The sequence below is a fragment of the Manihot esculenta genome, chromosome 2 (assembly GCF_001659605.2).
Source record: "Manihot esculenta cultivar AM560-2 chromosome 2, M.esculenta_v8, whole genome shotgun sequence".
Taxonomy (NCBI): domain Eukaryota; kingdom Viridiplantae; phylum Streptophyta; class Magnoliopsida; order Malpighiales; family Euphorbiaceae; genus Manihot; species Manihot esculenta.
Genome location: NC_035162.2, coordinates 1209726 through 1231988, shown reverse-complemented (window position 1 = coordinate 1231988; position 22263 = coordinate 1209726). Strand labels below are relative to the sequence as shown.

The following is a 22263-nucleotide window of genomic DNA, read 5'->3' as shown; positions in this document are numbered from 1 at the left end:
AAAAAAATTAAAAATAAATGTTCTAAGTTCGAACTGCCCTGATTTTTATGAAACAAAGGAAATTTTAACATATTAAACCAAATCATGAAAATGTTAAAAAGATATTGAATTTATAAAAGAGTAAAGCTATAAAGAGTGAACTGATATATTCCATTAAATATTTAAATATTAATATTATTATACATATTTTAATTTATTTTACGTAAATTTAAGCTTTTTCATATTAAGTCAAACTCATATTAGATAAAGCATGGTGAAAAATACATAGAGATATGCAGTGTGAACGGAAACTTTTGCGCGTGCTATTAAATGGGAGCCTTTACTTGGTAATGCAAATTAAGAAAAGTTTACCCGTTGATTTCTTCTCCTTAGAAAACGTCACGTCTGTTACCCAACCGTATCAGGAGCTTGGCTTTAATGTTGAAGGCTTCAAGCTTCTCCATCACATAGCAAGTCCGGTGAAGTCAAAACGATACCGTGTTCTACATTTGCTCCAATCCTCTATTGTTAACCAACCACGACATCGAACTCTCTTTGCTGGTTTTTTAATTCTCTCTCACATTTCACGTTTTCTGTTTGTTTCTTTAGAAAGAAAATATTGACATGTTTTATAAACCGAAGTTCCTAACTTCACAATTTCTTGGAAGCTTATACCCAGGTGTGATGTTTTTAGCCATGTTTCTCTTTTGACGTTTTCTTTGTCTGGGTGAAGATTTGTTTGTTTGTCTTAAAGTAGAAACCACTTTTTTATTCTCGGTAGCTTCTTCAAGGTTTCCAGTTATAAAGGGTTGTGCTTTTCGAGATCTTGTGAAACAGTTTTAAACGTGAATTGCTTTGCGTTTTTGCTTTTCGTGGATCTTTTGCTTTTGGGTTTTAATAATGGCTGAAGGGTCAAAAGTTCGGTTTGTTCGTTGCCCAAAGTGTGAAAATATCCTATCAGAGCTTCCTAATTATGCCGTATACAAGTGCGGTGGGTGCGGTGCTCTTCTTCGAGGTTAGTTCTCTCTTTCTTTGTTGATTTCTCGCACTCTTTGTTTGGTTATTGAGAAAGTTAGAGATCACATGAAAAGAAAAGCAAATAAATCTGGATGTATATTACTGCCATTTTGTGCTTGAGCTTTCAAATTTTATCCGCTTGCTTTCTTTGCTTTTGCTTTCTTACTGGTTATAAGGAAGCAGAAAATCTATATTTTTTTTAATTTTATATTTAAAATATTTTAAATTTAAATGAAACATTCGTGAGTGCTTACAATAACTATATATGAAGTGGTGATGGATATTGTTAACTGTAATTTTTTTTTTTATAGAGTCAACAAGTCTATTCGACTTGATCTAAAGTGTTTAAATTTTTTTGGATGAAATTGTATATTAATTTATAATTTTTATCACGTAAATCTGTTTTATAATACTGGCTTTCAATATCTATTTTAAATTATTATATGTAATATCAATTTGAATTAATTTAAAATTTTTAATTAAATAAATTTAATGATTTTTAATAATAATTTCAATAATATTTTTAAAAGAGACCCACCATTTAATTCCAACCATTTTTAAAAATCAGAACCCACAATTTTTTTTTTTTTCTTAAAAGAAAAAGGCCCTGTTGTTGTGGTCCTGCTTAATGCTGCGATGAGCATATAATGTCCATTTATAAGAATAGCCTTTTTAGATTCGTATTCCATATTTTATGATTCTATATTGATAAATTAAAATTCTTTAGAAATATTTTAAGCAAAGAGAATGTGAAGTATGATATTTTCTTTTACAGATAGCGCATAGTTTAGGGTTATTCTTCTGAGTTGATGATGGACCATAGCCTAGCTATGTGTGATGTGTTCATTTGTTTTTTTTTTTTTTTTCATATTATTGGACTGAAAAATTCAAAACCTTGCAACTAATGAGTGGGTAATATGTTTTGATTGGGGACCAGACTTTTCAACTTTTTTTCATGCTTCATAAAATGCTCTTTTTCCCCTTTTCTACCTTTCCTTTGTTTTATTATTAGATTGGATTGGATTGGAATTTTTTCTTGTACAATCTCATGGATAAAATTTTCTCATCTGTCCATTGATGTCGATGGAAAGTCTTGTCCTGTTTTGAGATAATTTTTTTTTTAAAAAAAAATGAATTTAATTAAATCAAGGTTTTAAACCGAAATAAAATCAAACTAATGATACCAAATTTCCAGCCTTAATCACCAATCCAATTGAATTTTTTTCTTTTTTTTTTGTATTTGATAAAATTAATAGCATAAAGATTCAATTTTCTGAATCCTTGTGAGCATGATTTTGAATTAAAACAAAATAAGATTTTGTACGAAATTATTTAGAATTATTTATATTAAAATTAATTAATTAGTTTTTAAGAATTCTTTTCTTTTCCTTTATTCTTTGTTTTCTTTTTGTATATTTTAACTTCAATTTTATTTATACTTTTTTAATTAAGCTTCTCTGTTTTAGAATTTAATTTAATTTAATGTAATAAGAATTAAAAATTGATATTAAGAAATTAACTATATTATTATGTTAATTGTTGAAAAAAGAGAGTCCATCTCAATTTATATTTTTTAATAGTAAGAAAGCTATTTGAAATTTAAATTTTAAATATTGTGAAAAATATTAATAGTAAATTTTCTAAAAATATTTTGATAAAATTATTATCAAGAATAAATATTGATGCTTAGTTTAAAACCAAAAAAGATGGTGAAATAAATAATTTAATTTAAATTTAAATTTATTATTATTTAGAATAAAAAAATTCAATTGAAATCTATTATTTAAAATACATTCCAAGTATTTTTTTTTTTAATTTTTTATGTATAGGAAAGGATTGCATTTCAAACAGGTGATAAAGTATCAACTACTAAGCCCATGTATTGAATTTAGGCTTCACTGATAAATCCAACACTGCGGTTTGATTCGGTTCATGCTGGCGCAAATGTATTAGAGTTACTTCCACATAGACCTAGCCGAAGGGTTGGCAAACTAGGTTCAAGAGTTAGGAGGAAAATAAATTTAAATTAAATTGCAGGGTTATTTGATTTTAATTTATGATTAAAAGAATTGAATCTCAAGTCCTCAATTCTAGTTGTGGCTTTTCCATATATATAATCTATTGGCACTTATCATCCACAGAATATTTAGTAAATACTGTCATTAAAAGAATTTTTTTTTTATTATTGTGAAAAAAAAAAAAACACTTTCCCAACTATCTCAAAAGCCGGCCGCCCAATCGAAAAGGAGGTAATTTCATTTCTTTCTCTTAATTATAATGCAAAGAATCTAAAATTTAACATGATAAATCAATATTATAACAGATTTGATTTAAATCTTATATTTATATATTTGTAAACTTATATTGATAAACTAATATCCTAACAGATTTGATTTAACATGATAAACCAAATCTGTTAGGATATTATTAGTTTAAATCTTTGTATATTTGTAAACTTATCTTTTATAACTTGTAACTGTATTATTTTAAATCTCATATTTGTATATTTGCAAAGATAAAACATTATCCTAACAGATTTGGTTTAAATCTTTGTATATTTGTAAACTTATCTCTTATATAACTGTATTTATCTTTGTACAGAGTCTTCATTACTTTGGAGCTAAAATATATGTCTTTTTAAAGCTGCAGGTTGCTTAAGAGATCAAGCTGGTTCATGGAGGAGGAAAAAGGAAAGGAGCAGGAGCTGCAGAAAGCTCAAGGGGCAGCTGTCATATGGGACTGTGGGAGTCCTTTGTATGACTCGTATGAGGTAGCTTCACTCTTTCATATCATTGACAGGCACACGATGACCTTGCCATTTTCTCCAAGTGGATCAAACAGGTTCATTTTCCGACCTAGTTTTCAGAGGGAAGAAAAGAGTCTCAATGTGATCAAGAAGGAGGGGGTTCATCATAAGGGTTTGTTGCCCAAATTGATGAGTAGTTTATTGTGGACGAGGAGAAGGGAGAAGGGAACGAATGAAAATGCCAGACACCTCAGTTTCGGATTTTATAGTCTGTGTGGAAACGTTGGTTTATGCGGGAAAAAAACTGCCAAAGTTAAGAAAATTATGCCAGGCAGCAATTGAAGTTAATATATTATTCCGTCTTTTTTTGAAAATTTATTTATCTATTTGAAAAAAAAAATCTTCCAGGCTGAGTATTGGAATATTTAAGCTTTTGTTGATTATCTGACAGACTTTTGTAATTTCTGTTTCTTATGATGGAAAAGAAAAAAATTGTAATTTCTTGAGTTTTTCATCAAAATATCTGATGAATTAAAATTTTTAAATTTATTAATTTTTCTTCATGAAAATGTTTTTGTTAATTCATGGCATTGGCAGGCTCTGTCTAGGCAAATTGGGGGATTGTTTTTCTGGTTAATGCGTGAATCTGACATTGCAGTCTGCAAATTCTCCATCGGCGCATAAAGACTACATGCTGGGTTTATGATGGTGAGCTTTTTTATATAAGCATTTTGTATGTCATTAAAATAATAATTTAATAAAATTTTAAAATCTTACAGGTTCAATTTGGTCTCTTTTAAATAACCCAGAAATAGTTCCACCAACGACTAATTGCTAGGTAGACATACGACAGAAGGTCAACAGCATAACTAAGTCAATGCCTCTAAGGCAAACTTATATGTTTATGACGGTTCAGCCTTGTATTATCTTTTCTTATTTTTATTTTTTGAGAAATTTTTTTTTTTTTTGTAACTTTTCAAACATAAGCTCATATGGCAAAAACGCCACGGCAAGCTGCAACTTATTTTCTTTTTCTAAAATGTTAAATGTTAAATGAAATTCTATAATTCGACTATCACTAGTCATATTTTATATTAAATTATTGAAAGAGAGATTGTCAAAATTAAATTTTTAAATTTTACACCATAAAAGTGTTATTAAATTAGTTTATTATTATTTTTATTGACAAATCTATATAAAATTGTCTTTTTTCTTAATTATGATTTGATTCTAAATTTTTTCTTATGAACGCACATACTTTCAAGACTATTAAAAATGAATGTTAGACTTAATTTGTTTTGCATAGAATAATTTGGAAATTAAAAATATATTTGTTAAAAAGTATTTTTTAATAAAAAAACTTATTTTTCATTTATTTAATTACGATGATGAAAAACAAAGGACGTTGATAAAATTTATGCGTATAAATTTTAGTGGTGCTAATAAAATGTTAAAATTTAAAAAATAAATTTATTCTCTATTTAATAAAAAAATTAAAAATAAATGTTCTAAGTTCGAACTGCCCTGATTTTTATGAAACAAAGGAAATTTTAACATATTAAACCAAATCATGAAAATGTTAAAAAGATATTGAATTTATAAAAGAGTAAAGCTATAAAGAGTGAACTGATATATTCCATTAAATATTTAAATATTTATTATACATATTTTAATTTATTTTACGTAAATTTAAGCTTTTTCATATAAAGTCAAACTCATATTAGATAAAGCATGGCGAAAAAATACATAGAGATATGCAGTGTGGACGGAAACTTTTGCGCGTGCTATTAAATGGGAGCCTTTACTTGGTAATGCAAATTAAGAAAAGTTTACCCGTTGATTTCTTCTCCTTAGAAAACGTCACGTCTGTTACCCAACCGTATCAGGAGCTTGGCTTTAATGTTGAAGGCTTCAAGCTTCTCCATCACATAGCAAGTCCGGTGAAGTCAAAACGATACCGTGTTCTGCATTTGCTCCAATCCTCTATTGTTAACCAACCACGATATCGAACTCTCTTTGCTGGTTTTTTAATTCTCTCTCACATTTCACGTTTTCTGTTTGTTTCTTTAGAAAGAAAATCTTGACATGTTTTATAAACCGAAGTTCCTAACTTCACAATTTCTTGGAAGCTTATACCCAGTTGTGATGTTTTTAGTCATGTTTCTCTTTTGACGTTTTCTTTGTCTTGGTGAAGATTTGTTTGTTTGTCTTAAAGTAGAAACCATTTTTTTATTCTCGGTAGCTTCTTCAAGGTTTCCAGTTATAAAGGGTTGTGCTTTTCGAGATCTTGTGAAACAGTTTTAAACGTGAATTGCTTTGCGTTTTTGCTTTTCGTGGATCTTTTGCTTTTGGGTTTTAATAATGGCTGAAGGGTCAAAAGTTCGGTTTGTTCGTTGCCCAAAGTGTGAAAATATCCTATCAGAGCTTCCTAATTTTGCCGTATACAAGTGCGGTGGGTGCGGTGCTCTTCTTCGAGGTTAGTTCTCTCTTTCTTTGTTGATTTCTCGCACTCCTTGTTTGGTTATTGAGAAAGTTAGAGATCACATGAAAAGAAAAGCAAATAAATCTGGATGTATATTACTGCCATTTTGTGCTTGAGCTTTCAAATTTTATCCGATTGCTTTCTTTGCTTTTGCTTTCTTACTGGTTATAAGGAAGCAGAAAAGTAAATACGGGAGTTTGAACTGTGGTTTTTTATGGTTCAGCGAAGAAGAAAGCGGCTACAAACGGTGGGATTTTAGAGAAGCGTGAAAACGAGAGTAATGAAGAATCCCGAGAGGGGTTTGCGAAATTGGAGAGTTCTTCAGAGAAAGAAGACGGGTTTGATTTAGGCATTGCATCGGAGGCTGAGAGGGAGAGTAATGGGGTTTCTCTTGACGGGAAAAATGAAAGAGTCTTTGGAGGAAGAACTGCCGATCTGGTCACTACTTCTTCATTGAAGACAGAAAACAGAGGAACTTCCATTGATAGCAGCAATGGAACTGTCAAGGAACAGATTGTGGGTTGTGAAAGAAGTGCAGAGAATGAAGTTGGTTCTCGGGATAAATATAGGCTACCGCTAAAGCACCCAATTGGGAAGTGGGTTGGCCAGGACGATAATGAAATTAACATGAATAAATCTGAGTTTGTTAATTCAAGTAGAGAAAAAGGCATTGGGGAAACTTCAGCCCAAGTTAAGGGTTCGGCTGCGTCTTTGAGGTCAAGGGTGATTGCGGGCAAGTGGAGTTTGGATGAAGATGGCCCAGTAAGACCTTGCGCAAACCGCAGAATGGCTGATGATCGAAGCAGATTTCCGACTTCTGCTAGTTCTGGTGAGGGACCTTCAAGCCATTGCTTTCGCTCTTCTTCTTATGGATATGGTAAACTGGTGAAGAATTTTGATGGCCTGGATGGGTATAACAGATCTGCACACTTCAAGCAGGATCGAGCTGAGTTGCTTAGGAAACTGGGCGAGTTGAAGGAACATATCAGAATAAATGGTTCTGCATCTGAGACACAAAGGAGTTACCATGATCGTGCTACTTACGGTGTTCCAGTGAAACCTTTAGCTCCAGATAAGCATGTACAAAGAGCCCCATATTTTGAGCAATATGGTCAACCTATAGATATGCAGAAATTCTATTTTCCTCCGAATCATGTTGCAAATGAATTTCCAGTTTGTGAGGATCCCGTTAAACTAAAATTACCCAGAATAAATTCTCATCAACCACCTGGTCAATACTGGCAGCGATCTCTCCATGATTACTCACTAGAGGAATACAAGAATTTCAACCAAGAACAACGAATTGCATCTTATCCTTGTGGAACATCATATCAAGATCCTGCTTGTGCATGTTTCCACTGCTACAACAACAACCGGCATGTTTCTTCACGAGTCCCAGCCACTGCTTTTGGCAATAAAAATTTTCTGAATGAACCAATTGATTCCCATTTCAACTACCATGTGAATCCTATCATATATGGGTCAAAGAAATGCAAACCTCAAGCCGCTCCTACATTTCATGCACAAGATCCCCAGTCACATGTTAGTTGGCCTAGCGACCTTGATTCAGATGTGAATGTTTTTCCTCGGAGTCATCCAAGGAGGGTGGTGGACCTGGTGGTGGCTGGTGGAAACGTGCGTCTATGCCATCCTGTTGCGGGTGGTGCCCCATTTATGACATGCTCCAGTTGCTTTATGTTGCTAAAATTGCCAAGAAAACTTAAGGTGAGGGAGAAGAATCAGCAGAAACTGCAATGTGGTGCCTGCTTAACAGAATTCTTTCTTGGAATTAAGAACAAGCAGCTAACTATTTCTCTTCCCACTGAGAACAAGGAAATATCGGCTGGTTCAGATAAAGGCTATTCTGAGGTCTCAAAAGAAGTCCTCTCAAGTCCCAGTGGTGGTTTTATTGCCCAAGGAATGGATTGCTCTGTTAATGTTGATAATCCTGGTCATGATTTTCACTCATCAGATTTGGAAAGAAATATCCAATCAGAACTACAGAGGCTAGAACTAACTGAATTTGAGGAAAGGCAGCACTTTTCTTCCCTATCTTTCGGTTCGTCTAAGGAAGAGGAGAGCCTGGATAGTGTGATTGTTCAGAGAGGTGCTTCCTACATTCCTGAGCTGCCCAGAAAAGATAATGCATCTCCAATATTTCCCAGTTCACCTTTATCAGAGAATTTGGATGATATCTCATCTAATAAGGAAGAAAACAGATATGGGGAAGGAAACAAAAGTAATAGAACAGAGCAAGAGGAGTTTATAATTGACAAGAATACATCTCAGCAGGACTCGGTGAAATATGCATCTGAAACTGAAGTGGAAATTTCTTGCAATGAATACTTAAATACTAGTGTATCTCAAGACTCTATAGAGATAAGTGAAGAAAAAGGTCAGTCTAGGATCAACAAGGGAAGCGAATCATTCTTGGTGGGTCTCCTCAAGAAGAGCTTTAGGGATTTCTCAAGATCTAAACAACACATGGAGAGTGAAACTGAAAAATCTAATGTTTCTGTTAATGGGCAACCTATTCCAGACAGTATGGTTAGAAGGGCTGAAGAGCTAGCTGGGCCAATTCATCCTGGAGATTACTGGTTTGTTTTATTCTTGCATCAAATTTGGTTGCAATTGCATGCATATTTTACATAGCAGTGATAAGTTGAAACTGTTGCCATAAATTTGATGCAAAAAACTAACTATATAGGTTCCACATTTTGTATGTCCAAAAGTAAATATTGTAATCTAGACAAATTGCAATATAAGATGTTAAAGATTTTTTGGCATCACAGGATGGAAGAATATAGGAATTATTTAGTTTTCTTTGCTTACAATAATAACAGGCATTCTGCATCTGGCTTTACCAGGTATGATTTTAAAGCTGGATTTTGGGGTGTGATGGGACAACCTTGCCTTGGCATAATTCCTGTGAGATAAATGGACCCTTGATTTATGAGTTTATTTGTTTGTTAACAAAGATCATGCTCCTGATTTTACTGACTAGCTTTTATGTGGTTTACAGCCTTTTATTAAGGAGTTCAATTATCCCATGCTGGAAAATTGTGCTGCTGGAAACACTAGTATCTTCATCAATGGGAGAGAGCTTCATCAGAAAGATTTAGATCTACTTGCTAGTAGAGGACTACCAACCACAAAGGATAAGATCTATACTGTTAGAATTTCAGGAAGAGTTCTTGATAAGGACACTGGCAAAGAGCTGAACAGCCTTGGTAATCTTGCCCCTACGTAAGTCCTGCTTCTCTTTTACTTAACCCTTTAAATATCCTTACACAAATACCTCAGACAAGCTTCCAGATCACTCATGTATCAAATGGCGTACTTACTATTACTTACTGATAAGAGATTTTTGTGTTGTTCATCTCGAATCATGCATGCTAAATTAGAAGTCATACTATGGGATACAAGCAGTATAATAGTATCAAACTGAAGATGTGAATACCAATGACATGGTTTGAAGTCATTATGTGCTCTAAAGGCAGAGGACGAAGCGGTATAGAATTCTAGAATTTGAGAACATTTTATCATCTTCAAATAGAGAATTATTTGTGCACTGCTCTTGTATAGCAACTTCATTGGTTCTCATTCCAAATTGTGATCAACTGACATAAATAGTTGAAGCCCCATGGTTTTATTTCCAGATTTTCTCTGATTAATATGCATATAAATAACTACAATCAGAAAGCTCAAAGCCAAATAGTCGAAATTATAGATTAACTTATTATTCTCTAAGTTGCATTGAGCTGCCTATGTAATGTCTAGCTGATTACTGACTATTTTGAGCAGAGTCCAGAAGCTGAAGCAAGGATTTGGGATGAAGGTTCCAAGAAGAAAGCTTGTGTGATCGGTAAAATTTTGGTTTAATAATCTTGCTCAGCTGTAGGCAATCACCAATTGTATTATTTGTACTTGTTATATTGATGCCTGAAAGTGCACTTTCTTCACAGCAATGCCATATCAAAATTCCTGATATGATTGTACTGACATGATATTTTTGACCTCATATACAAACTAGTTTGTGCAGATTGGATATCTTCTTGGCATGCACGTTGATTAGTTAGTGACAAATGGTCAGGCATCCCAAATCAAAGAGTGTAATTATATCAAATGCATTAGGCTGCACACAGCAGACTAGCTTAAACCCTAAAAAGAAGAGGTTCTGATTTTCCTTTTAGATATGCTTGTCTCTAACACTGAAGAAATTATTTGGGCTTTGGATTATATTCACACTTGGGTTTCCTTCACTTCCGGTTAGAAACTTTCTTTCGGAAGATAATTCCCCCACTATAGTGCCAAAGTTGCAAGATTTTAATCTATAACATAATTTATCAATTTTGGAGAAATGTCCCAACAAAACACTTTATATTTAAATTAAATAATATACACATTTGAAAATTTTTGTGATCTTTCTATGTAAATTTCTTTATTTTTATTCTCACAATTTATTTAAACAAACTATTTTTATAACAGTTCCACCGGCTCATTTAACAACAGATTGCTGGTCAACAGAGCAAAAGCCTACCAACTGTCAAATATCAATGAGAGAAGCTGGGTGAAATTACACTTGATGCTTTATTCTCTAATTATCCTGGAGAAAAAAAATTCTGTATTTATTATATACACTTTAATTAATTATATATTTATTTTAGTAAAAATATTGAATTTAATAATTATTAAATTTATTTCCTTTAGAAATCGAATTTATATTAGATATATCTATGTAAGATGGACTAGAGGGCAGGGGTAGGAATTCCGACTGTGATTTCAGGGGAGGCAGGTAGCACACTTCATCCTCAACAGAACGAAATCCAACAACTATGAGTATCTCGCAGTTAACTATATAATAAACTGTAGAATATTTTTTATTTTTATTCCAATTTATCCTCTTAATTTTATTTTTTTAAAATTCGCAAATTGTCTTACGTGCTCAGCAGGTCTCTTATCAATGTGTAACAAGTGCAACGGACTGATTATTATTAAACTTTATTTGCGCGGCTTTATTACTTTTATAAAAAAGTAAAAATCTTTTTATCATATTTGATACTCTAAAATCTAATAAAAATAGACAATTTTGATAAATTATTTGGTTGGCTCATATTTTTTTTTATTATTTTTCTTTTGGTTCTCTAACTACGTGTAACCGTCATCTTATGTCTGTGCATTTTGTTATTGTTATGTGAGGTTATAGGTACATATGTACCGTGTCCTTTCCATTTAATGTCTTTCAGCGCTATGTTTACACGATTCTGAATGTTTAGGAGTCTGTTGCCCCACAGGTCCATCAAGTTGATTGGACCAGACTTTCTTCACTTGAGCTTGATCTCTACTTTATCTAGCCTGTTTGAGCGAAGGCTAGGCTGCCTATTGGAGGACAGATATATGGATTGGGTTTTGATGGGGTTACGGTCTGACCTTTCAATGTGGGCTCAGTCATAGCCAGGGTATCCAAGACCTGATGGTCATCAAGTGCCTTTTTACCCACTCATAAATTATTCTATAATTAATGAAAGGGTAAATCCCGAAACTCTAATTATTACTGCGTGACTCTAGGAGTGCTCTTATCAAAACGTCTTCTCATTGCCTTCACCCCTTTCAAATTTGCGCTTTTGATTTTGTTTGCTCTTCTATCTTTTGCGCTGCTTCTGTTATCTTGCTCTCCCTCTTTTCTGTAATTTTTGTTTTTCCGATCTGGGGTACGTTTTACTCTTCTCATGGCTTACGTTAGAGTTTCCAATGTTGTGGCTCTAGTGTCCTCTATCACCCCTTCCTCTCTTTCTCATTTCTTCTCTAGCGACTATGCCGACATCACCATATATAAGATTAGGGCTCCCCTCCTAATGAGAGGACTGTCCTTCCCAACCCTCCTCTGACGGGCTTAATAGATGTCGGGCTTAATAGACGCCCAACAAGGGTGCAACTTAGTCTTCTTTATTAAACAATGTGATTTTAGACTGACATTCCCTTTTACTCCTTTCATCATTGAAGTTTGACCCCCGTATGCTGTTTTCCAATCCTATCCTATTCATGTGTTACTTTGAGTCTATTTGTTTGTGCTGGAGTTTTGCCCTCTCTGTTGCATTGTTCGGTACCTTCTTCTGTCTTGTTAGGTCCACCCATGGGTTCTACTATTTTGGTCCCGGACAGAGTTATCCATCTTCGCCGAGTATAAGAACTCAATAAAAGGTTGGGCTGAGGCGTTTGTGGTAGTTGTGCTAAAGGAGAGCTCGAAGATCAAGTCTGCCTTCTTCGACTGACCTCTGTAAAGAAGAAGTATGACATAGAGAAATACATGTTTATGTTTATGTCCAGCCTTCGAGACTGCCAGGAAGCTGGTATTGTTATTTTTCTATTTTCTCTCTTGTTGTGTTTTCTCTCTTATTGTATTTTCCTCTTGTTGCTTTGAGTTATAACCGGATTGACATTTTCTTTTTAACTTCTGTCGTTCCCATGGACACCATCAAGCTTTCAAAGAATTTTACCCTGTCTCAGGAAAGTATGAAGGCGATTCTAGCAGCTTTTAAGGCAAAAAGACAGGACTCGTCGCTGATGTAACCCGGGAGATCTTCCATGCTGCGGACCCTGCAACTGTGACTTATCACGCTGCCCTTGCCTCTACGCCTTCTCTGGCTTTGGTGCTTGCAGCAGGGGTTTCTCGCTCCACGGCCTTTAGGATGTCTGTTCCTGCTAAGGCGCCGGCTCTAGCCAAGACTCTATTTGCTCCTAAACAGACTCCTAAGGAGCCCATTGCTCCTCAACGAGTCTGCTGAGAGCATCTCGAAGGAGGGTACTAGGGTTGTCCCTTTGAATGTCCCACCCCTCCAGGCTGTAGGGGCTATTGTTATTGGAGACGGGGCTAACAAGCGGGTCCAGACCTTAGAGCCAGCTACTGAGAGCATGGCAAATATTTGGGCGGACCCTGAATGCCTTTGATCCTCGTTTCTTGGCCCTCATCAGCCACTTTGCCTGCTCTACCAAGCAACATGTGGTTTTCAGCTCTCGCTCTTTAGATGGCTTTGAGGATAGTTTAAGGGAGATGTTCCTCATGGTAAGTCATATACTTTCTGAAGGATATTTTTAATTTCTTTAACTGTTTAACCTTGTTTTTGTTTTTCTTTGGCAGGTCTTCGGGGTATTTATAGAGATTGATGCTTGGGATAGGTCCTTCCAGAGCTCGGTGGAGCAACGCATTATCGAGGAGCGCCGAGATGAAAATATTGTTGCCACTGGTGAGGCCTACGGACATATCATTGACTTCCAAGGGCAAATTGAGGACTTCACTAAGCGATTGGGGGAAATGAAGGAAGAGGTTGCTCGGGCTTTCCAACGAGCTTCTGCAGCTGAATCTCAGTGAGATGAGATCTTAGCACAACTGTCCTCTTTAGAGGAGTCCTACCGCCAACGTGATGAGGCCAAGACCCAACATGATGAGGCCTTAGCTTGTGCTGTTGTCCTCCAGCAGGAGCTCAATAACATATCGAGGACCTGAAAGGCATGGTTTCGGTGGTGGAGGAGTCTCACCTTCAGCAACAATAACTCCGCTAAGAGGTCTCTGCTGTGGAGGAGAGGTGTGCTACATTACTGAGGGATGCCTTAGCTGTAGAGAACAGGGTCCAATAGCTTGTGAGGAGTGTCTGCAGGAATACAAACACTTTGTTAAGCTGAAGGATAAAATCCAGCAAGCTTGCCAATGACAGTTAGGCTACTGGCACCCAGGCCACAGTCGAGCCCTTAGAGGAGAGTCGGGCCCAAAACCTATCAAAGCCCACTACACAAGATTGGCCCATTAGCACGCAGCCCAATCTACGGTTGAGACAGGCCTGGCTGACCAAAGCCCGGATTCATCAGAGAAGAACCCAACTCATCTGATGTGATGAGGAGTAGGGGAGCAGGCCCATCTATGTCCCGACCCTATCAGCACAAGCATCGACAGGGAATTAAATGGCTGCATGATGATGGTGGGTAGGCAAGTGCACCCGTACGTACGACTCTGTACGATAGTGATAGGTGTCACTGTAGCATAGTGGCGGTTATGCGTCATTAGAGGACAAGGAAAAAAGGAATAAAAGAGGGAGGCGTGACCCATTCTGTAACAGCCCGGAAACCGAACTGCCACCGGCACTAGGATCCAGATCGACTTAAGGTCGCCGGGACCCGTAGTAAGCCTGCTATCCTGTCTGTATACCTGTGAAATCCCATACATGATCATACATTTTCTGTAAAAGCATAAAACTTGTCTTTATTCCAAGGCTTAACCTGTGCATGCACTCTCTCTGTGCTCTACCAATCCCTACTAGAGCTCCTCATGGCTCTAGGCGGATCAATCTCATAATGTTAAGCCTGGTTTTGCTCATAAACATACAACAATAAAGAAACATACATAAACTGATCATGTGACTCCACAAAGGGATTACAATTCTTATAGTCAAGCACCATTCTATACACTATACATAAACCTTATCTCTTTACATTTACATGTCCACATTAGCTATTACAAGACTCTGAACTCTTCCTGTACCCTGCTGACCTGTCTCTGACCTCTGAACCTGCACAACTGAAATTAGGGGAGAGGGATGAGCTACGATAGCCCAGTGAGTAGAATAGGCAAATACAGGTGATAAAACATGCTCTCATGGAATGCAACACATAATCACATAACCTCGGCCGGACAGATCAAAACTCCCTCTATCTCATCTGGGGTACCTAAGTACCATGTGCCTGGTCCCCGTAGGGCTGTTCCAGGTCTTTATATATGTGCCTGGTCCCCGTAGGGCTGTTCCAGGTCTTTCCTCTGAGGGCTAATGAATCCTCACGAAGTCCGTGCCGTCTCACATAAGCAATGTACAAGGAGCAATGCCAAGTACAAGGATAAATGCAATGCATCATCTTTGTGTACACTAATGCACTCACCCTATAGCATATTCATGATGCATGAAGCATGATAAAATATTCAGTTCTCAGATTAAAACATTAAGTTAAATTCCACTCACCTGGTTATCTCTGCACTGACTCTGCAGGTTCTGACACTGGACTCACTGCTGACCTCCCTGATTCCTCTGGTCCGTACCTACACAGGTGGACTCAAATGAGGGACTAAACTCACTCAAGAACATCTCTACGAAACTCCCCAAAACCCCTCTAAACAATCCTCAAACCATCACATAAAACATGCAAAAGAAAGCTGGACAGGGCACTTTCGGCGGCAGGTTCGGCGGCCGAAACCCCACTCCAGAGACGAAACTCATGCATGTTCGGCGGCATCTTCGGCGGCCGAAGGTCTCGTCCAGAGACGAAACTCACACACTTTCGGCGGCCGAACTCCCTCTTTCGGCGGCCGAAAGTCCCTTTCTAAACCGAAAGCCTAGCTTTCGGGGGCAACCTTTGGCAGCCGAATTGCCTCCACAAAGGGTTCGGCGGCCGAACCTTCCTTCGGCGGCCGAACCTGGTTTTGCCCGAAGGACAGAACCCTGCTCTGTTTCATGCAAACTTTGCCCAAAAACCTACAAACATGCATCTCAACTACTCCCAACTAGCATATACACATATATATGCACAAAGGGGTCTAAACCTATCCTAAAACCCCAAACAAACATAGCACATAACACTTAAACATGTTTGAACACCACAAATCACCAAAAACCTCACCTAAACCTACACATGCATACGACCCATACAAACTTCATAAAACCTTTCAAAATCATCAAAGAAGCTCAGGATCTTCACTTACCTCTTACACAACTTGAGGATGAAGGATCCTAACGTGGAGATATGAAGAAAAGCTCTTCCAAAGCTTCAAACTTCAAAACTTGCTTCTTTTGCTCAAAACCTTCATAAGTCACCAAAACTCTTAAAACTCTTGAAAGATTTGATGAAAATCATGAAAAACATGAAAGTCAACGTAGGAGAGGCTGAAACTCACCTCTGGCTGCAAGTGGAGGAGAAATAACCTCCTTCCACCGACCCTTGGCCCTTTTATAGGTGGCTGGCCAGACCACCTTCGGCAGCCGAACGTGAAGCCGCAACCATGCAATGTTCGGCGGCCGAAAGTGACCTTCGGCGGCCGAACCTTTGCATTTCTCCCTTGTTGCTTTTCTTTCAAACCTCAAGTCTTTTAACCCTTCAAAACATGAAAACCAGTGAAAATACATTGAAAAACATATGCATTACCCTTTTCGAGGGTTCCGACACCCGAAATTCCACCGGACTACAGGAATTCCGATGCCGGACTCGAGCCGGGTATTACATTCTCCCCCCCTTAAGAACATTCGTCCTCGAATGTCCCTAACACAACATAAACACATAGAAAAGGGGAAAACTAACCTCAAAACAAATATGGGTATTGCTGGAGCATGGACTCCCGAGTCTCCCACGTGCACTCTTCTAGGTTGTGGTGGTTCCACAAAACTTTCACCATTGGTATCTCCTTGTTTCTCAGCTTTCTGATCTGGGTGTCAAGGATCCGCACTGGCTGCTCTATATAGGTGAGATCACTTAAGATTTCCACCTCAGGTTCACTAAGAACCTTCTCTGGATCTGACACAAACTTTCTCAACATAGAAACATGGAATACCGGGTGAATTCTTTCCATAGAAGCCGGTAAATCTAGCTTATACGATACAGGCCCGATCTTCTGCAAGATCTCAAAGGGACCAATGTACCGTGGGGCTAGTTTACCCTTCTTCCCAAACCGAACCACTCCCTTCATCGGAGACACCTTAAGCAATACCATATCCCCCTCCTGGAACTCTATCTGCTTCCTACGGATGTCTGCATAGCTTTTCTGTCTGCTTACAGCTGTTCTGATCCTTTCTCTGATGATAGGCACTAACTTGCTGGTTATCTCAACTAACTCTGGCCCTGCAAGCGTTTTCTCTCCTACCTCTTCCCAGCAAACAGGTGTTCGGCACTTCCTCCCATATAGAGCTTCATAAGGGGCCATCCCTATGCTAGCATGATGGCTGTTGTTGTAGGCAAACTCCACCAGAGGTAGATGCTGCCTCCAAGAACCGCCAAAGTCTAACACACACATTCGCAGCATATCTTCAATGGTCTGGATGGTTCTTTCTGACTGACCGTCTGTCTGTGGATGGAAAGCAGTGCTGAAATCCAACCTTGTGCCCAGTTCCGTTTGCAGACTCCGCCAAAACCTGGAGGTGAACTGAGGTCCTCGATCTGATACTATCGACACTGAAACTCCATGCAACCTTACGATCTCGTCTACATATGCGCCAACTTGTCCACAGAGTAGTTACTCCTAACTGGAATGAAGTGAGCAGATTTAGTGAGTCTATCCACAATCACCCATATGGAGTCTAGTCTGTTAGACATCGCCGGTAACCCCACTACAAAATCCATCGCTATATTCTCCCATTTCCATTCTGGAATCGGCAGTGGGTTAAGCATTCCAGCCGGCTTCTGGTGCTCTAACTTCACCCTCTGACATGTCTCGCAGGCTGACACGAACTGTGCCACTTCTCTCTTCATTGCTGGCCACCAATACACCCTTCTCAGATCTTGATACATCTTGGTGGCTCTCGGGTGAATGCTATACCGCGTATTATGAGCTTCCCTCATAATGTCGGCCTTCAAACTATTATCATCTGGTACACATAACCTCTTACCGTGCCGAAGAATCCCCTCACTATCAAATCTGAACTCTGCACTGTTGCCCGACTGAACAGTCCTGGCAATCTTCACTAACTCGGGGTCTTCGTGCTGTTTCAGAGCCACTTGCTCTAGAAACACTGGTGTCACTCTTATCTGTGCGAGCAAAGCACCCGTACCAAATAACTGCAACTGTAACCCTTCTTCCACGAGCTTGTAGAAATCCTTCACCACCGGTCTTCTCTCTACTGCAATGTGGGATAAACTGCCAAGTGACTTTCGGCTTAAGGCATCAGCTACAACATTAGCCTTGCCCGGATGATACTGGATCTTACAATCGTAATCACTGAGCAATTCTACCCACCGTCTCTGCCTCAAGTTTAAATCTTTCTGACTTAAGATGTGCTGCAGGCTCTTATGATCCGTATAGATCTCACATTTTACCCCATAGAGGTAATGCCTCCACATCTTAAGTGCAAAGATAACAGCTGCCATCTCAAGATCGTGTGTCGGGTAATTTAGCTCGTGCTTCTTCAGCTGTCTAGAAGCATAAGCTATCACTCTGTCATTTTGCATCAACACACAACCTAATCCCACTCGGGATGCATCACAGAACACTGTGAAATCTTCATCACTAATCGGCAGAGCTAACACCGGTGCTGAAGTTAACCGTCTCTTCAACTCTGTAAAACTCTCCTCACATTCCTCTGACCACACAAACTTCTGATTCTTTTTGGTCAGTCTGGTCATAGGAGCAGCTATCTTCGAAAAGTCCTGAACAAACCTCCGATAGTAGCCTGCCAAACCCAGAAAACTCTTGATCTCGGTCACTGTAGTGGGTGTAGGCCAGTTGGCTACTGCCTCTACCTTCTTGGGATCTACTGCTATACCTTCCTCTGATACAACATGTCCCAAAAAGGAAATGCTCCTTAGCCAGAACTCGCACTTGGAGAACTTGGCATATAAGCCATGCTCTCTCAAGGTTTGCAGCACTATCCGCAGATGCTGGGCATGGTCCTCTGCATTCCTGGAGTACACCAAAATATCATCAATAAAGACGATCACAAAACGATCCAAGTACTCCCTGAAAACCCTGTTCATGAGATCCATGAATGCTGCAGGGGCGTTCGTCAACCCGAACGGCATCACAAGGAACTCATAATGCCCATATCTGGTTCTGAAAGCAGTCTTGGATACATCTCCTTCCCTGATCTTCAACTGGTGGTATCCGGATCTCAGATCTATTTTAGAAAAACAACCTGCTCCTGCCAGCTGGTCGAATAGATCATCGATCCTGGGTAAAAGATACTTGTTTTTGATAGTGACTTTGTTCAACTGTCTGTAGTCAACACAAAGTCTAAGAGGTCCATCCTTCTTTCTGACAAACAATACTGGAGCACCCCAGGGTGAGGTACTCGGGCGGATGAAACCCTTAGCTACCAAATCCTGTAACTGCTCTTTCAACTCTCGCAACTCTGCTGGTGCCATCCTGTAGGGAGGAATAGAGATCGGTCTAGCATTGGGCATCAACTCAATCTCGAACTCTATTTCCCTATCTGGTGGCAATCCTGGAAGCTCTTCAGGAAACAAATCTAGGAAATCTCTGACAACTGGTACTGAGGATGGTTCCCTAACCTGACTGTCTAGCTCTCTCACATAAGCTAGGAACCCCTGACACCCCTTCCTTAACATCCTACGAGCCTGGAGGGCTGATATCAAACCCCTAGGTGTCCCTCTCCTGTCTCCTCTGAAGACACACTCTGACCCATCCTGGTCTCTGACACTGACTACCTTGTCTCTACAGTTCAGGGTAGCATCATACGTAGATAACCAGTCCATCCCTAGAATGACATCAAAATTTGTCAACTCTAGAACCACCAGGTCAGCTGGAAGGTACCTACCCTCTATGCACACTGGACTGAACCGACAGACTAACTCTGCCAAAGATGGATCACATTTGGGTCCACTGACCCATAGAGGACACTCTAACTCAGACACCATCAGACCCAACCTCTCTGCAGCTCTAGAAGAAATGAAAGAGTGAGAAGCACCGGGGTCCATTAAAGCATACACCTCTGAACACCCAATGATGAGATTACCTGACACCACTGTATTCGACGTGTCTGCCTCCTGCTGAGTCAGGGTGAAAATCCGTGCTGGGGCTGACGGACCTGCACCTCGGGAACCCATCCCTGATGAAGAGGCTGCCCCTCTTCCTCTTCCTCTGCCACTGCTTGGTGGTATGGCTGAAGCTACTGGCTGTACTACACTGCCCGTACTCATCTGCTGGGATGGTGCAACCATAGTCGCCTGAGGACATTCTCGTGCATAATGTCCCTCCTGCCCACATCTATAGCAGGCTGTGGATCCCAACTGACAAGCTCCTCTATGCTGTTTGCCACACCTCTTGCACACTGGAAAATCTGCGCCAGAACTGGAGCCACTACTCATTCCCAGACCCGACTTAAGCCTGTTCCAGAACTTGCCTCTCTTCCCTCTGAATTTCTCCCATCTCTTCTTACTTGCACTTGCTGTACTCTGTGAGGAGGAACCTGGTTTAACACCAGAAGACTGTGCCTTGACTACACCTTGACTTATGGCACTGGCCTCCATCTTTCTAGCAGCATCCACAATAGAGTGGAAACTTTCCTTCTCCGCATGAAGAATCAAAGAGAAATACCTGGGATGAAGCCTTGTGGCATATCTCTTTGCCTTCTTCTGATCTGTATCATATGCCTGACCGACATATGGCAACAATTCCAGGAACTTATCTGTATATGCATCAACACTCATCTCCTCCGTCTGTCGCAACTGCTCAAACTCCACAACTTTTAGTTCCCTGGAACTGTCAGGAAAAGCCCATCCAGCAAATTCGTTGGCGAACTCTTCCCACGTCATACTCTCAAGTCTCGGGTCCACATAGTTCTTGAACCATTCTCTAGCTTTCTTACACTTTAAAGTGAACCCTGCCATCTCAATGGCTCTACCATCATCTGCTCCCAACTCACTTGTTATCATTCTAACTGCACTGAGATACTCAAAGAGATCATCTCCTGTATTGAATTTCGGAGCATCCAACTTTAAGTACTCGGTCATCTTCACCTTACTTCCCCCTGAAGAATTGGGTTGCTGTGCTTCCACAACAGGGGCTACTGGTTCAGGAGGTGGTGGTGGAGGAACTGGTTCCCTCACTTCAGGTTGTACTGAACTTGGATGAACAGGTGGGGGTGGATACATGTGATATGGTGGATAAAAGGAAGGATAGGGCATATAGGGCATGTAGGGTGGATAGGGGGCAAAGCTGGAGTAATCCGACGTGCCTCCCATCGGATACTCTGGGCCCTGAGGAAAGGGTGGATAGCCAAACCCCGAGGCCTGCATGCCTCCCTGGGACTCCCCCATACCTTCTTCTGACCTTCCGACACCCATGCTTATCTCTCTACTCTGATCCTCTTCCATCACACCTCTTTCTTCTACTGACCTCCCCCCTCTGCTTACTCCTCTCCTGCTCTCGTCAGAAGACCTTCTAGGGTCTCGTGACGTTCCTTCCCTGCTTGACCTGTGAGATCTTGCCCTTGGCAAGGCAGGTGGACGAGCAGCTGTACCCTCACTTACAGGTGGGACTCCAGTCAATCTCGCGGATCGACGAGTTCCTCGCATCTTCACTCTCTGGAAAACAACAAATCACATAACATATCAGCAACACATCAAACACATGCACATGCATAACTCAGGGCATTGCACATCGGCATATAACGACAGGACGGACATCCTATCCTAGTGGACATGTTTTTCCTATGGTGCTTGACCTGATAAACCTCTCTATGAGCCCAACTCTCTCTCTATAGGTCCGACCATGTGAACCTAGGGCTCTGATACCAATCTGTAACAGCCCGGAAACCGAACTGCCACCGGCACTAGGATCCAGATCGACTTAAGGTCGCCGGGACCCGTAGTAAGCCTGCTATCCTGTCTGTATACCTGTGAAATCCCATACATGATCATACATTTTCTGTAAAAGCATAAAACTTGTCTTTATTCCAAGGCTTAACCTGTGCATGCACTCTCTCTGTGCTCTACCAATCCCTACTAGAGCTCCTCATGGCTCTAGGCGGATCAATCTCATAATGTTAAGCCTGGTTTTGCTCATAAACATACAACAATAAAGAAACATACATAAACTGATCATGTGACTCCACAAAGGGATTACAATTCTTATAGTCAAGCACCATTCTATACACTATACATAAACCTTATCTCTTTACATTTACATGTCCACATTAGCTATTACAAGACTCTGAACTCTTCCTGTACCCTGCTGACCTGTCTCTGACCTCTGAACCTGCACAACTGAAATTAGGGGAGAGGGATGAGCTACGATAGCCCAGTGAGTAGAATAGGCAAATACAGGTGATAAAAC

General features: G+C 39.4%; 1 protein-coding gene across 4 annotated transcripts; it reads left to right on the top strand.

Annotated features, from left to right (window-relative positions):
* Nucleotides 1–734: 734 nt before the first annotated feature.
* Nucleotides 735–10897, top strand: LOC110609563 (protein ENHANCED DISEASE RESISTANCE 4). 4 transcript variants are annotated; one of them, XM_021749224.2, is made up of 6 exons: nt 5529–6218; nt 6448–8821; nt 9092–9152; nt 9247–9470; nt 10029–10089; nt 10713–10897. In XM_021749224.2, the coding sequence occupies exons 1-5, from the start codon at nt 6104–6106 to the stop codon at nt 10084–10086; spliced, it is 2832 nt and encodes a 943-aa protein (XP_021604916.1). In that variant the 5' UTR covers nt 5529–6103; the 3' UTR covers nt 10087–10089; nt 10713–10897. The 4 variants fall into 4 exon arrangements, with proteins under 4 accessions (XP_043810165.1, XP_021604916.1, XP_021604914.1 ...); XM_021749222.2 differs by lacking the exon at nt 10713–10897 and adding an exon at nt 10258–10622; XM_043954230.1 differs by lacking the exons at nt 5529–6218; nt 10713–10897 and adding an exon at nt 735–994 and having other exon boundaries at nt 10029–10274.
* The last annotated feature ends 11366 nt before the right edge of the window (nt 10898–22263 follow it).